This window comes from Aythya marila, assembly GCF_965140915.1.
Source record: "Aythya marila genome assembly, chromosome: 33".
In the NCBI taxonomy this organism is placed as follows: Eukaryota; Metazoa; Chordata; class Aves; order Anseriformes; family Anatidae; genus Aythya; species Aythya marila.
Window position 1 is genome coordinate 345,412 of NC_139074.1, and position 14,603 is coordinate 360,014.

The 14,603-nt window shown below is 67.6% G+C and overlaps 3 protein-coding genes across 3 annotated transcripts in view; 2 read left to right on the forward strand and 1 right to left on the reverse strand.

The window, feature by feature from the left end:
- Window positions 1-636: 636 nt before the first annotated feature.
- CCHCR1 (coiled-coil alpha-helical rod protein 1) lies at window positions 637-6,380 on the forward strand (the record flags this gene model as incomplete). Its single annotated transcript, XM_082782004.1, has 9 exons — window positions 637-665; window positions 764-824; window positions 1,223-1,517; window positions 2,308-2,388; window positions 3,195-3,332; window positions 3,408-3,518; window positions 4,572-4,657; window positions 5,501-5,613; window positions 6,313-6,380. Exons 1-9 carry the CDS (start codon window positions 638-640, stop codon window positions 6,378-6,380), a joined length of 981 nt encoding a protein of 326 aa, XP_082638130.1. The 5' UTR covers window position 637.
- Window positions 6,381-9,241: 2,861 nt separating this feature from the next.
- ZBTB9 (zinc finger and BTB domain containing 9) lies at window positions 9,242-10,782 on the reverse strand (the record flags this gene model as incomplete). The annotated part of the gene is made up of 1 exon (XM_082782040.1): window positions 9,242-10,782. Exon 1 carries the CDS (start codon window positions 10,664-10,666, stop codon window positions 9,242-9,244), a length of 1,425 nt encoding a protein of 474 aa, XP_082638166.1. The 5' UTR covers window positions 10,667-10,782.
- A 3,743-nt stretch (window positions 10,783-14,525) lies between these two features.
- The window catches only part of COL11A2 (collagen type XI alpha 2 chain), a gene marked incomplete at its 5' end in the record, with an annotated part of 10,516 nt that continues 10,438 nt past the window's right edge, over window positions 14,526-14,603 (forward strand). Inside the window, one exon of the mRNA XM_082782005.1 lies at window positions 14,526-14,537. Within this exon, the coding sequence (XP_082638131.1) occupies window positions 14,526-14,537 (12 nt within the window). The remainder of the gene's footprint in view (window positions 14,538-14,603) is intronic.

Below are 14,603 nucleotides of genomic sequence, written 5' to 3' on the forward strand. Positions count from 1 at the left end.
AGCGAGTGAGGGGATACTGGGAGGTACTGGGCGATACTGGGAGCCACTGGGGGATACTGGGAGGCACTGGGAGCCTCCGAGGGGGGAACTGGGAGCCACTGGGAGGCAGTGGGGGCATAGGGAACGGTTACTGGGAGTTACTGGGAGTGAGTGAGGGGATACTGGGAGCCACTGGGGGATACTGGGAGGTACTGGGAGCCTCTGAGGCGGGAACTGGGAGCCACTGGGAGGCAGTGGGGCCGTGGGGAGCGGTTACTGGGAGGTACTGGGCGATACTGGAAGGTACTGGGTGGTACTGGGAGCCGTTTGGTGGGGAACTGGGAGCCACTGGGAGGTACTGGGAGCCTTTGGGGGTGGTTACTGGGAGTTACTGGGAGTGAGTGAGGGGATACTGGGAGGTACTGGGAGTGTGTGTGGGAATGCTGGTAGGTACTGGGGGATACTGGGAGGCAGTGGGAGCGTGGGGGGCAGTTACTGGGAGCCACTGGGGGTACTGGGAGCTATGGGAGAGGGATATGAGGAGCCACTGGGAGTTACTGGGAGCTACTGGGGCTGGGTACTGGGACTGTGCAGGGGCGAGCAGGCCTGAACTGGGGGAACTGGGACTTACTGGGAGTGTCTCCCCCCAGCAGGTGCCATGGCCGAGGGTCCCCCGGAGCCGCCAGGTACTGGTGGGTACTGGGAGGTACTGGTGGGTACTGGGAGGTACTGGTGGGTACTGGTGAGCACTGGTCGCGTGGTGCCACCCCCTGTCCCCCCCCAGGTCTGTGGGGCCTCGTCCCCCCGTCACACTTCGTGCTCCGCCCCCCCGGCCCCAGTACCAGGTAAGTCCTCCCAGTAACCTCCCAGTTCTCCCAGTAACCTCCCAGTAATCACCCAGTTCCTCCCCAGGGTTTCCAGTAACCCCCAGTGCTCTCCGCAGCCCCTTCCCAGTAACACTCCAGTATCACCAGTTGCCCCCCCAGGCTCTGTTCTTAACGTGCTTTCACAGTCCCAGTAGCTCCCAGTGCTCCCAGTAACCTGGCTCCTCTCCCAGTAAGCACTGACACCGTCGCCCAGTTTCCCTCCCCAGTTCTCCCAGTAGCTCCCACTGCTCCCAGTAACCTCCCAGTAAGCCCCAGAGCCTGGCCCTGAGTCCCTTCAGCAGGTCCCTGGAGCCCTCCCAGTAACCTCCCAGTGCTCCCAGTAAGCCCCAGAGCCTGGCCCCAGTTCCCTTCAGCAGGTCCCTGGAGGCGGAGCTTGAGGCGGAGAGGAGGCGGAGCCAAACCCTGGGGGTGGAGCTTGAGGCTGAGAAGAGGCGTGGCCAAGCCCTGGGGGCGGAGCTTGATGCTGAGAGGAGGCGGAGCCAGGCTTTAGAGGCGGAGCTTGAAGCAGAGAGGAGGCGGAGCCAAGACCTGGGGGCGGAGCTTGAAGCCGAGAAGAGGCGGAGCCAGAGCCTGGAGGCAGAGCTTGGAGCAGAAAGGGGGCGGGGCCAGGCCGAGGGGGCGGGGCCTGGCCAGGAGCCACCTGCGGGGGAGGTGAGTGGGGGGGGGGGGGCGCCCCCTGCTGGTGGCCCCGTCCCCACAATGTCCCCGTGTCCCCCCGCCCCCTGGTGGCCCCGCAGTGTCCCCATGTCCCCCCCATGTCCCCCCACCCCCGTGGGGTCCCCACAGTGTCCCCACCGTGTCCCCATACCCGGTGTCCCCAGGACATCCCCACAATGTCCCCATGTCCCCCATCCCCATGATGTCCCCATGGTGTCCCCACGGTGTCCCCACAATGTCCCTGTGTCCCCCCGCCCCCGTGGTGTCCCCACAATGTCCCCCTGTCCCCCCCGTGTCCCCCCATCCCCATGGTGTCCCCACAGTGTCCCCACCATGTCCCCACGCCCAGTGTCCCCAGGATGTCCCCACAGTGTCCCTATATCTGATGTCCCCATGTCCCCACAGTGTCCCCACCATGTCCCCATACCCAGTGTCCCCAGGACATCCCCACAATGTCCCCATGTCCCCCCCCGTGTCCCCCCATCCCCATGGTGTCCCCACCATGTCCCCATACCCCTGTCCCCAGGACGTCCCCACAAAGTCCCCCTGTCCCCCCCCTGTGTCCCCCCATCCCCATGGTGTCCCCACAATGTCCCCAAAATGTCCGCAGCGTGTCCCCGTACCCAGTATCCCCAGGACATCCCCACAATATCCCCCATGTCCCCACAGTGTCCCTGCCATGTCCCCATACCCAGTGTCCCCAGGACGTCCCCACAATGTCCCCATGCCCAGTGTCCCCATGGTGTCCCCACAATGTCCCCCTGTCCCCCCCTGTCCCCCCCAGCAGGCCCCGGAGCTGCTCCAGGCCCGGCTCAGCGCCCTGAGCCACATCCTGGCCCTGCAGGAGCGCGAGCTGGAGCGAGAGGTGGGGGGCTGGGGGGGGGTTGGGGGGCCGGGGGGGGATTTGGGGGGCTGGGAGGGGGATTTTGAGGTTCTAGGGGGGGCTTTGGGGGGTCTTTGGGGTGGTATGGGGGGGCTTTGGGGTGGAATGGGGGGGCTTTGGGGTGGTGGAGGGGGTCTTTGGGCTGCTGTAGGGTTGCTGGGGGGGGGCTTTGGGATGCCGGGGGGGGGTCTTTGGGGTAGTGTGTGGGGGCTTTGGGGGCTTTTGGGGTGCTGGGGGGTCTTCGGGGTGCTGGGGAGGCTCTGGGGGGTGTTGGGGTGGTGCTGGGGGGGCTTTGGGGGCCTTTGGGGTGCTGGAGGGGGGCTTTGGGGTGGTGGAGGGGTGCTGGAGGGGGGGCCGTGGAGTGCTTTGGGGGGGCTTTGGGTGGTGCTTGGGGGGTCTTTGGGGGCCTTTGGGGTGCTGGGGGGGATTTGGGGTGGTATGGGGGGGGCTTTGGGGGCTTTTGGGGTGCTGGTGGGGGGCTGTGGAGTGTCAGAGGGTTGCTGGGGGGGGCTTTGGGGGCTTTTGGGGTGCTGGGGGGCGGCTTTGGGGTACGGGCAGGGCTTTGGGGGACTGGGGGTTGCTGGGGGGGACCTTGGGGTGTCGTGGGGGGGCCTTGGGGTGTTGGGGGCTTCTTTATGCCCCCACCCTGTTCTGGGGGGGGGGGGGGGCACTTTGGGGTTCCCTCCTGCAAACCGTGGGCACTCCGGGTGCCCCAAACTCCCCCTTAACCCCTCCAAAACCCCCCCAAACCCCCCTTAACCCCCCCCTCACCCCTTTTACCCCCCCAGCTGCCCCCGCCCGGGGCTCCTCTGGCCGTGGCCCCCCCCCGGCTGCGGGCGCTGCTGGGGCGCTGGCGCTCCAAGGTCTTCGCCCTCCTGGTGCAGCTGCGGGCGCAGGAGGAGGCTCAGAGGGGGCTGCGGGCGCAGGTGGGTGTCCCCCCGTGTCCCCTGTCCCCCCCCCGGGGGTTGGGGACACCCCCTGACCCCCCCTTCTTTTCGCAGGTGGGGGCGCTGGGGGCGGAGGTGGCGGCGGGGAGGCGGCGGGGGGCGAGGCTGGAGCTGAGGCTGCGCGAGAGGGAGGCCGGCGCCGAGCTGCTGCGGAGGGAGGCCGAGGTCAGGGGGGGACACGGGGACACGGGGGGGGGGCGTGGGGACACGGGGGGGGGCGTGGGGACACGGGGAGGGGTGTGGGGACACGGGGAGGGGTGGGGGGGGGAGATACTGGGGGAGGGTGTTGGGGAATGGGGAGCTGGGGGGGGGTTTGGGGGGCGCTGGGGGCGTGTGGGGGGCGCTGGGGGCATGTTGGGGACATTGGGGTGTGTTGGGGACACATGGGGACATCCTTGGGGACACTGGGGTCATGTTGGGGGTGCTTGGAGATGTGTTGGGGGTGTTTGGGGACACATGGGGACGTGTTTGGGGACACTGGGGATACGATGGGGGCGTGTTGGGGACACTGGGGGTGTGTTGGGAACACCTGGGGACATGGTTGGGGACACTTAGGGACGTGTTTGGGACACTGGGGATGTGCTTGGGGACACTGGGGACATGTTGGGGACGTGTTGGGGACACTTGGGGACACTGGGGACGTGTTGGGGATGTGTTGGGGACACTGGGGACATGGTTGGGGACACTGGGGTCGTGTTGGGGGTGCTTGGGGACACTTGGGGACATGCTTGGGGACACTGGGGACGTGTTGGGGATGTGTTGGGGACATTGGGGACATGGTTGGGGGCACTGGGGACGTCTTGGGGACACTTGGGGACGTGCTTGGGGACACTGGGGTCATGTTGGGAGTGCTTGGGGATGTGTTGGGGACACTTGGGGACATTCTTGGGGACACTGGGGTCGTGTTGGGGACACTGGGGACGTGCTTGGGGACATTGGGGTCGTGTTTGGGACGCTGGGGTCATGTTGGGGGTGCTTGGGGACACTTGGGGACGTGTTGGGGGCACTGGGGACGTGTTGGGGACACTTGGGGACATGGTTGGGGGCACTGGGGTCATGTTGGGGACACATGGGGATGTGTTGGGGACACTTGGGGACATGTTGGGGACACTGGGGACATCCCAGGGGGCGCGGGGGGGGGGACACACAGCAGGGACCTGCTGGGGACCTGGGGGGTGGTTTGGGGACACCCTGGGGACGCGGTGGCACTGGTCCCAGCGCCTGGCGCAGGAGGTGGCGCAGCAGCGGGCCCGGGCGGAGGCGGCCGAGGAGGCACTGGGGGGACTGGCCCAGGCGGTCGCCAGGTACTGGGAGCACTGGGAGGGGCTGGGGAACACTGGGTGAATGCTGGGAGGGAACTAAGATGGACTGGGAGGGACTGGAGGGGAACTGGGAGGGATGGGGGAAAACTGGGAGGAAACTGGGAGGGGCTGGGGACCACTTGGTGGCACTGGGAGAGACTGGGAGGGAACTGGGATGAACTGGGAGGGACGGGGAGGAACTGGGATGGGCTAGGGACCACTGGGGGGAACTGGAGTGGACTGGGGGGAACTGGGATGAGCTAGGGACCACTGGGGGGGAACTGGGGTGGACTGGGGGGAACTGGGATGGGCTAGGGACCACTGGGGGGGAACTGGGGTGGACTGGTGGGAACTGGGAGGGGCTGGGGACCACTTGGTGGCACTGGGAGGGACTGGGGAGGGAACTGGGGTGTGCTGGGGACCGCTTGTTGGCACTGGGGGTGGAACTGGGATGAACTGGGAGGGACTGCAGGGGAACTGGGATGGGCTAGGGACCACCGGGGGGGGGAACTGGGGTGGACTGGGGGGAACTGGGAGGGGCTGGGGACCACTGGGGGTACTGGGAGAGACTGGGAGGGACTGGGGGGGGAACTGGGATGAACTGGGAGGGACTGGAGGGGAGCTGGGAGGGACGGGGGGGGACTGGGATGGGTTAGGGACCACTGGGGGGGTAACTGGGGTGGACTGGGGGGAACTGGGAGGGGCTGGGGACCACTTGGTGGCACTGGGAGGGACTGGGAGGGGAACTGAGGTGTGCTGAGGACCGCCTGGTGGCACTGGGGGTGGAACTGGGATGAACTGGGAAGCACTGGGAGTGCTGAGCCCTGTCCCTGTCCCTGTCCCCAGGCTGGCGGTGGCGGTGACAGGGCGCGAGGCCGCGGTGACAGCGGCCACCGGGGCCTTGGGTGGCCTCAGCGCCCGCCTGCAGCGCGCGGGGCGGCGGCTGCGGGTCCTGCGGGGTGAGGGGACGGGGACACGGGGACAGGGGACAGGGGACATGGGGACAGCGGGGCGGGGACATGGGGACAGGGGGGAGGTGGGGTTGTGGACAGGGGGTCATGGGGAGGGAGCATGGGGACACGGGGACAAGGGGAGGGGGACAAGGACAAGGATGGGGACAAAGGGACAAGGGGAGGGGACAGGGACATTGAGTGGGGACAAGAATGGGGACATGGGGACAACCAGAAGGGGACAGGGACGCGGAAAGGTGACAGAGACATGGACTGGGGGCAGGGATATAGGATGGGGACAAGGTTGGGGACATGGGGACAGGGATATGGGGTAGGGACAGGGATATGGGTTGGGGACAAGGTTGGGGACATAGGGACAACAAGGAGGGGACAAGGACGTGGGTTGGGGACAAGGGTGGGGACACGGGGACAACCAGAAAGGGACAGGGACATGGGGACAGGGACGTGGGGAGGTGACAGGGACATGGGGTGGGGACAAGGATATGGACTGGGGACATGGGGACAAGGACATGGGATGGGGGTGAGGATGGGGACATGGGGACAAGGACACAGGTTGGGGACATGGATGGGGACACAGGGCCACAGGGACACAAGGACGGGATGGGGACGTGGCTGTGGTGGTCCCGTGTGGCTCCAGTGTCACCGTCACCCCCCTCGGGTGGTCGTCACCCTGTCCCTTGTCCCCAGGGCTGGTGGCCCCGCTGGTGGCCCTGGACCGGCTGCGGTGGCAGCAGGAGCTGGCGGGTGACAAGTGAGTGAGGGGCAGGGGGACACCGGGGGGGGGGCCCTGTTTTTGGGGACTCCGAGGGTGACACGGTGGCCCTGTCCCCAGCCTGGTGGCCGAGGTGACAGGAGGAGCCTGTCCGCCTGCGGGGACACCCGAGCTCCGGCGCAGCGGTGAGCGGGGACACTTTGGGGACAGTTTTTTGGGGACACTTTGGGGGACCCGGTGTCACCTGAGACGAGTGGCAGCCATGTCCCCTGCCGTGTCCCCGTGGTGGCATGTCCCTGTCTCCACAGGGCTGGACGAGGTGACACGGGACGAGGTGACACGGGACGAGGTGACACAGGGAGGGGACACCGTGAGGGGGGCTGGAGACGTGGGGAGGGGACACGGGGCGTGGGGAGGGGGCTTGGGGACAGGGGTGGCTGCTGTCCCCACAGTGTCCCCACAATGTCCCCCCTTGTCCCCTTCTCAGGCCACCCCCTGTGGGGACAGGACGAGCGTCCCCCTTTGCAGAGGTAGGTCCGGTGTCCCCATGTCCCCCCCGTTGTGTCCCCATGTCCCCCCACAGTGTCCCCATGTCCCCATCTCCACGGGTGTCCCCTGGGTGTCCCCATGTGTACCCCCCCCCCCACTCCCAAATGTCCCCAAAAAACGTCCTGCCCCCCCTCCCCCCAGCACCCAAATGTCCCCCGCAGTGTCTTGGTGTCCCCCCCACCCCGGTGTCCCTTCCTGTCCCCCTCAATGTCCCCAATGTCCCCCTTCCCCAGCAGCGCTGGGCTCCCTGGTGACACAGCTGCAGGCCCTGGGTGCCGCCATCCTCAGGGACGATGGGGACATCGGGGACCCCCCCTGAGTGGTGTCCAGGTGAGTGTCGTCGTCCCCCCCCTCCATGTTGTCACCTCCCAGGTGACAGTGCCACCCCCAGGCCCTGTCACACGCTGGCTCTTGCTGCCCCCAACGAGTGATTTTATTTGGATTTCACAGGTTTTTGTCCCTTTTTTGCACCGTTTGGGCTCATTAAAAGCTGTGACGCTGCTGGTGGCCCCGTGTCCTTGTGGGGGTGGCACTTGGGGACAGGGACAGGAGCGTCCCCGTGGTTTTGGGTGGCAAAGCGGGGATGTGGCGGGGGGGGGGGGGGTGGCGTGTCCCCAAGGGGGACAGGAGGGTCTGGGGGGTCACATTGGTGTCCTCAAGAGGGACAGCAGAGTCTCGGGGGGGACACAGATGTCCCCAAAGGGACAGCAGTGTCCCCAAGAGGGACGGGAGGGTCTGTGAGTGGGGGACATTGATGTCCCCAAGGGGGACAGGGAGGTCTGGGGGGGTCACACTGGCATCCCCAAGGGGGACAGGAGGGTCTTGGGGGGTACAGGGCTGGCCCTAAGGGCGATGAGGGACACGAGGGGACACGGGGGACCCCATGGGGACATCGGGGTCCCCCCAGGGCCTGCGGTAGGCCCCGTTGCCATGGCGACAGCGGGAACATGGCGCCTGTTGCCATGGGGGCATGGGGAACATGGCGCCTGTTGCCATGGCGACGCCGGGAACATGGCGCCCGTTGCCATGGCGACCCAGCCGGGCGCCTCACTGTCCCCACAGTGAACCGGAAACCGGAATCGGACCCCAAAATGGGGACAAATCCCCTCAAAATGGGGCCAACCCCCACCAGATTGGGGTTGGGGCAAAGTAGTCCCTTCGTGCCCCGTGTCACCGTGCCACAGCCCCACAGCCACCCCCATGTCCCCCCCCTGTCCCTGTGTGTCCCCCACAGCCCCTATGTCCCCACACCGACATGTCCCCATGCCCCGTGTCTCCATGTAACCCCCCCACGCCCCCCTCCGTGTCCCCATGTCCCCTCTCCATGTCCCCATCTTCCTGTAACCCCATGTCCCCATGTCCCCCTGTGTCCCCATCTCTTCATCCTTTTGAAGTCCCCCTTTCCTCCGTGGAAGCTGGAGCAGGGCCCCAATACGTCCCCATATCTTCCTGTGTCCCCACACAATCCCCATGTCCTCCTGTGTCCCTATAACCCCCCCATGTCCCCATACCCACTCAAGTCCCCGTGCCTAGTCCCATGCCTTCCTGTCCCCATGCCCCCTGTGTCCCCTCTTTGTCCCCATGCCACCTATGTCCTCCCCTTGTCCCCATGTCCCTTCCCACAGCTTCCCCTGTCCCTATGCCCCCTCTATGTCCCGTATCCCTCCACCTTCCCCCATCCCATATCCCCATTCCCCCTCCATTTCCCCATTCCCCCCCCCACATCCCCTATCCCCCCACCTTCCCCTATCCCTACAACCCCATCCCATATCCCCATTCCCCCCCATGTCCCCATTCCTCCCCACATCCCCTAGCCCCACACCCCTATCCCATATCCCCATTCCCCCCATATCCTCCTGGCCTCCCCCATCCCTGTGCCCCCATCCCATATCCTCATTCCCCCCCCCACATCCCCTATCCCCCTACCTTCCCCTATCCCTACAACCCCATCCCATATCCCCATTACCCCCCAATGTCCCCAATCCCCCCCCCCACATCCCCTATCCCCCCACCTTCCCCTATCCCTACAACCCCATCCCATATCCCCATTCCCCCCCATTCTCCCCCCATCCCTGCATTCCCATCCCATATCTGCATTTCCCACACCCCCATCCCATATCCATATTCCCCCCCGTATTCCCCCACCTTCCCCCATCCCCACACCCCCATCCTATATCCCCATTCCCCCCCACATCCCCATTCCCCCCCACATCCCCATATCCCCCCCACACCCCCCCACCTTCCCCCATCCCCCCACCCCCTCCCCTCTCCCCCTCACCCCCCTCACCCCCCACACCCCCTACATCCCCCTACACCCCCATACACCCCCCTAGACCCCCCAAAACCCCCCTAAATTCACTCGCAGGCCCAGCAGGCCCCCCCCCAGCGCGGCCCCTGGCAGAGGGGCCGGTGCTTGGCCAGCCCGCTGCGCAGGCGGAAGCGGCGCCCGCAGCGCTCGCAGGCGCGCCCGGCGCCCTCGTGGGTCTTCATGTGCTCCGTCAGGTGGTGCTTGAGCTTGAAGCGCTTGTGGCAGGCGGCGCAGGCGAAGGGCCGCAGGCTGAAGGTCAGCATGATGTGCCGGTCCCGCTTGGGCTTGACGGCGAAGCGCTTCCCGCACAGGCAGCCGAAGCGTTTGCCGTCGGGGGCCGCCCCCAGCTTCACCGGCGCGTGCAGCGCCTGCCCGTGCGCCGCCTGCGCCAGGATCTCGTTGCCGTGCAGGTCCACCGGCTTCCACGAGGGCTGAGGGAACGCCGCCGCCACGCCGCCGCCGCCGCCGCTCGAGGGGATGATGTAGCTCACCTCCGCCGGGGAGAAGTCGCCGTGAGCCTCCGCCGCCGGTAGGAAGGTGGCGGCGGAGGCGGCGGCGGCGGCGATGGCGGCGTCGCCGCCGGCCTCCTGCTTGACGTAGAAGACCTTGGGGGTGCTTTCCGCAGGCGCCACCACGGCCCCGTCTTCCTCCTCCTCCTCCTCCTCCTCCAGCACGATCTGCAGGGCTTTGTCGCCGCGGTGGCGGCGGTGGCGGCGCCGGCGGCCTCCGCCTTCCTCCTCCTCCTCCTCCTCCTCCTCCTCGTCCTCCTCCACGCAGATCTTGAGGACCTCGTCGCCAGCGTCCTTCAGCAGCGAGCCCAGCGACGACGTCGCCGCCGCCGAGGCCACGTCGGCGGCCAGGCGGATCTTGAGGACCTCGTCCCCGCCATCCTTGGGGAACGAGGTCGCCGCCGCCGTGTCGGCCCACGCCGCCCCCTCGCCGCCCCGCGCGGGCCACGAGGCCACCGCGGCCCCGTCCCCACCGCGGGCACCGCACGGCGCCGCGTCCCCGCCGCCACCTCGCCCGCTCGATGCCGCCGCCGCCACCGTGGCCTCGCCGCCGCCTCGCCCGGCCCAGCGGCACGGGCCCCCCTCCAGCTCCCGCAGGATCTCGGAGCACTGGTCCACCACGTGCCACATCTGCAAGCCGCTGGCCACCAGGAGGTGGCCGGGCAGGGCCTCCAGCAGCAGCGTCAGGCGCCCCGAGTAGATGAGGTGCAGGAGGCCCTCGAAAGCCTCGGGGTCGATGGCGGGGGGCAGCAGCAGGCGCCCCCCGTCCTGCAGCAGCAGCTTGTCGTGGAAGAAGGGCGAGGCGGCGGCCAGGACGCTCTTGTGGGCCGGGAAGACGCGGCCGCCCACGTGCACGGCCACGTCGCAGAATTTGCCCTCCAGCCGCAGGCGGTTCAGGGAGTCCAGCAGCGCCGCCGCGTGCTGCGGGAACGAGATCTGCACCCGGCCGCCCTCCGCCGCCATCCTGGGCACCTGGGGGGGACGGGGACGGGGACGTCACCGGGTGGTGGCCCCGTTGGCCCACGGGGTGCTCCGCGGCCTCGTGGGTTGCTGTCGCCCCACAGGGCACCCTACTGCCCCTTGAGATGCCCTATTGCCCCCCGAGGTGCCCTATTGCCCCCCGAGGTGTTCTATTGCCCCAGGAATTGTTCTACTGCCCCGTTGTCCCACTGGGGGTTCTGTTGCCCCATGAGATGCCCTATTGCCCCATAGGGTGTTCTATTACTTCATGAGATGCTCTATTGCCCCATGAATTGTTCTACTGCCCCAGGGGGCGCCCTATTGCCCCATGAGGTGCCCTATTCCCCCATGGGTTGCCCTATTGCCCCATGGGGTGTCCCGTTGTCTTGTGGATCGCTTTGTCATCCCACAGGGTGCCCTGTTGCCCCATGAGATGTCCTATTGCCCCACAGGGTGTTCCAGTGCCTTGCGGATTGCTTTGTCACCCCCCAGGGTGCCCTACTGCCCCCTGGGGTGCACTATTGCCCCATGAGATGCCCTATTGCCTCCTGGGGTATCCTGTTGCCCTATGAGATGCCGTATTGCCCCATAGGGTGCCCTATTGCCTCATGAGATGCTCTATTGCCCCATGAATTGTTCTAATGCCCCAGGGGGTGCCCTGTTCCCCCATGGGGTGCCCTATTGCCCCATGGGGTGCTCCGTTGCCTTGTGGATCACTGTCACCCCACAGGGTGACACTATTGCCCCACAAGATGCTCTGTTGCCCCATGGGGTGCCCTATTGCCCCATTAATTGTTCTAATGCCCCAGGGGGTGTCCTTTGGCCCATGAATTGCTCTGTTGCCCCATGGGGTGCCCTTTTTGCCCTTTGGCACACCCTATTGCCCCAGGGGGTGCTGTACTGCTCCACCAGCTACCCTATTGCCCCATGACATGTCCCATTACCCCATGGGGTGCCCTATTTGCCCCACACACCGCCCCGTTGCCCTATGGGCGTGCCCTATTGCCCCATGAGATGCCCAATTACCCCATGGTGTACCCCATTTGCCTTCTGCTGCATCCTCTTGCCCCATGGGCTATCCTATTGCCCCACAGGGCACCCATTTTGCCCCACGGGCTATCCTATTGCCCTACTGGATGCCTGTTTTACCCCAAGGGGTGCCCATTTTGCCCCACAAGGTGCCCCATTACCCCATGGCATCCCCTATTTGCCCTCTTCTGCATCCTACTGCCCCATAGAGCATCCTATTGCCCAGAGGGGCCCCATTCTGCCCCAGGGGGTGCCCTATTTGCCCCACGAGATCCCCCATTACCCCACGGGGTGCCCTATTTGCCCCCTGCAGCACCCTATTGCCCCCCAGGGTGCCTCATTTGCCCTATAGGGTGCGAGCTTTGCCCCCCGTCCCTCCTTTTGCCCCCCGGGGTGCCCCATTCACCCCATGGGGCGCCCCCTTGCCCCACCCCACCCCCGTCACGTGACCGCGCGCCCCCCGCTCTCGCTCACCCCCGGCCGCCGGCGCCCTGCGAGCGGTGACGCAGCCGCGCAAGCCCCGCCCCCTCCGCCCCTTACGTCACCGGCGAAGCCACGCCCCCCCTCCGCCAACCCCCACCCCCCACCCCGAGCCAAACCCCGCCCACCCCCACCGGGAGCATCCCGCCTCCACCTCAGGGCCACGCCCTCCCCGCGCAGACCACGCCCCCCTTGCTCAGACCACGCCCCCTTGCTCAGACCACGCCTCCATACTCAGACCACGCCCCCTTGCTCAGACCCTGCCACCCACCCAAAGACCCCCCCCAAACAACGCCCCCACACTCAGGCCACGCCCTCCCCACACGGACCACGCCCACACCGCTCAGACCACGCCCCCCATAACCAGGCCACGCCCCCTTGCTCAGGCCACGCCCCTACACTCGGGCCACGCCCTCCCATTCTCAGGCCACGCCCTCCCCATACTGATCATGCCCTCCCGGTCAGACCACGCCCCCCAAAGAGATAGACCACGCCCCCAACCACGCCCTCACACACGCCACGCCCCTAGCCTCAGACCACGCCCCACAATAAGCCACGCCCTCCCCACACAGATCACGCCCAAATGCTCAGACCACGCCCATCCCACGCAGACTACGCCCCCAAACTCAGACCACGTCCTCCTTGGTTACACCACGCCCTCCCCGGCAAGACCACGCCCCCCAACCACGCCCCCAGACCACGCCCTCTCACACCAGCCATGCCCCTACCCTGTCCACGCCCCCTAATAAGCCACGCCCTCCCGTGTAGACCACGCCCCCACACTCAGACCACGCCCTCCCCACACTGAGACCACGCCCTCCCAGTCAGACCACGCCCTCCCCGTGTAGACCACGCCCCCATACTCCGGTGCCCTCTCTGCTCAGACCACGCCCCCATGCTGAGACCACGCCCCCACACTCAGGCCCCGCCCTGCGCATGCTTAGACCACGCCCCTCAGCCACACACTCTCACACAAGCCACACCTCTAGCCTCAAACCACGCCCCCAAGCTCAAAACACGCCCCACCCCCCGCAGACCACGCCCCCACACTCAGAACTTGCCCACCCCGGTCAGACCACGCCCCCAACCACGCCCTCCCACACAAGCATCGCCCCCTAGCCTCACACCACGCCCCCACACTCAGACCACGCCCTCCCATTCTCAGACCACGCCCCCAACCACGCCCTCTCACACAAGCCACGCCCCCAGCCTCACACCACGCCCCCAATAACCCACACCCTCCCACATAGACCACGCCCCCATACTCAGACCACACCCTCCTAGCTCAGACCACGCCCTCCCCGCTCAGACCACGCCCTCCCCGTATAGACCACGCCCCCCAACTCCCCCAAACCACGCCCCCACACTCAATCCTCGCCCTCCCAGCACAGACCTCGCCCTCCCCGCCTAGACCACGCCCCTCACACAGACCGCACCCATCCCCGGCAGGCCCCGCCCTCTCCGCTCAGACCACGCCCACCCCCGCAGGCCCCGCCCCCCCGGGAGGCGGAGCTTACAAGACCGATCCGAGTTTATTAAAGGCTCCGCGGGCACCGGCGGCCCCGGCCGCGGGGGGGGTTGGAGCCAGCCCAGACCCCGCCCTGAGACCGCCCGCGGGCGGCGGATTGTCGGGGGCTGCGGCGGGCCCGGACCGGGCGGGGGGCACCGGGGGGGGGTCCGGGAGGGTTGGGGGGGGGGGGGGGTCCCGGTGGACCGGGGAGGAGCCCGGTGCATTGTGGGAGGGAGCCCGGTGCACCGGGGGGGGGGGCCCGGTGCAATGTGGGGGGGGGTCCCGGTGAACCGGGGGGGTCCCGGTGTCCCGGGGGGGGTGTCCGGTGCACGGTGTGGGGGGGTCCCGGTGCGATGTGGGGGGGGCACCGGTGGACCGGGAGAGGGGGGGTGGTCCCGGTACATTGTAGAGGGGGGGGGCTCCGGTGTGCCTGGGCGAGCCCCCGGTGCGTTGGGGGGACCGGGGGGGGGGTCCCGGTGTACCGGGGGGGGGGAGCCCGGTGCGTGGTGGGAGGGGGCCCGGTACACCGGGGGGGGGGTCCCCGGTACGTTGTGGGGGGGCTCCGGGGAGTTGGGGGGGTCCCGGTGCACCGGGGGGGGGGGGTCCCGGGAGGCTGGTGCTGCGTGGGGACCCCCCCCTTGTGTGACCTCCCCCCCCCTCCCCCGGTACCGGTGCCCGGTGCGGTTGTTGCACGACGGAGCTGGGCGTGCAAAGGGGGGGGTGGGGGGCTCCTGGTGCACGAGGGGGGAGAAAAATAAAAGGGGGAGGGGGGAGAAATGGGGGGGGGGGGAGCCCCCGGCCTGGTGCACGTGGAGGGGGGGGGGGGATGCACGAGGGAGGGCGATGCACGAGGAGGTGATGCACGGGGGGGGGGGTCCTGGTGCATGGTGAGGGGGGGGGGTCCTTGTGCACGGCGTGAGG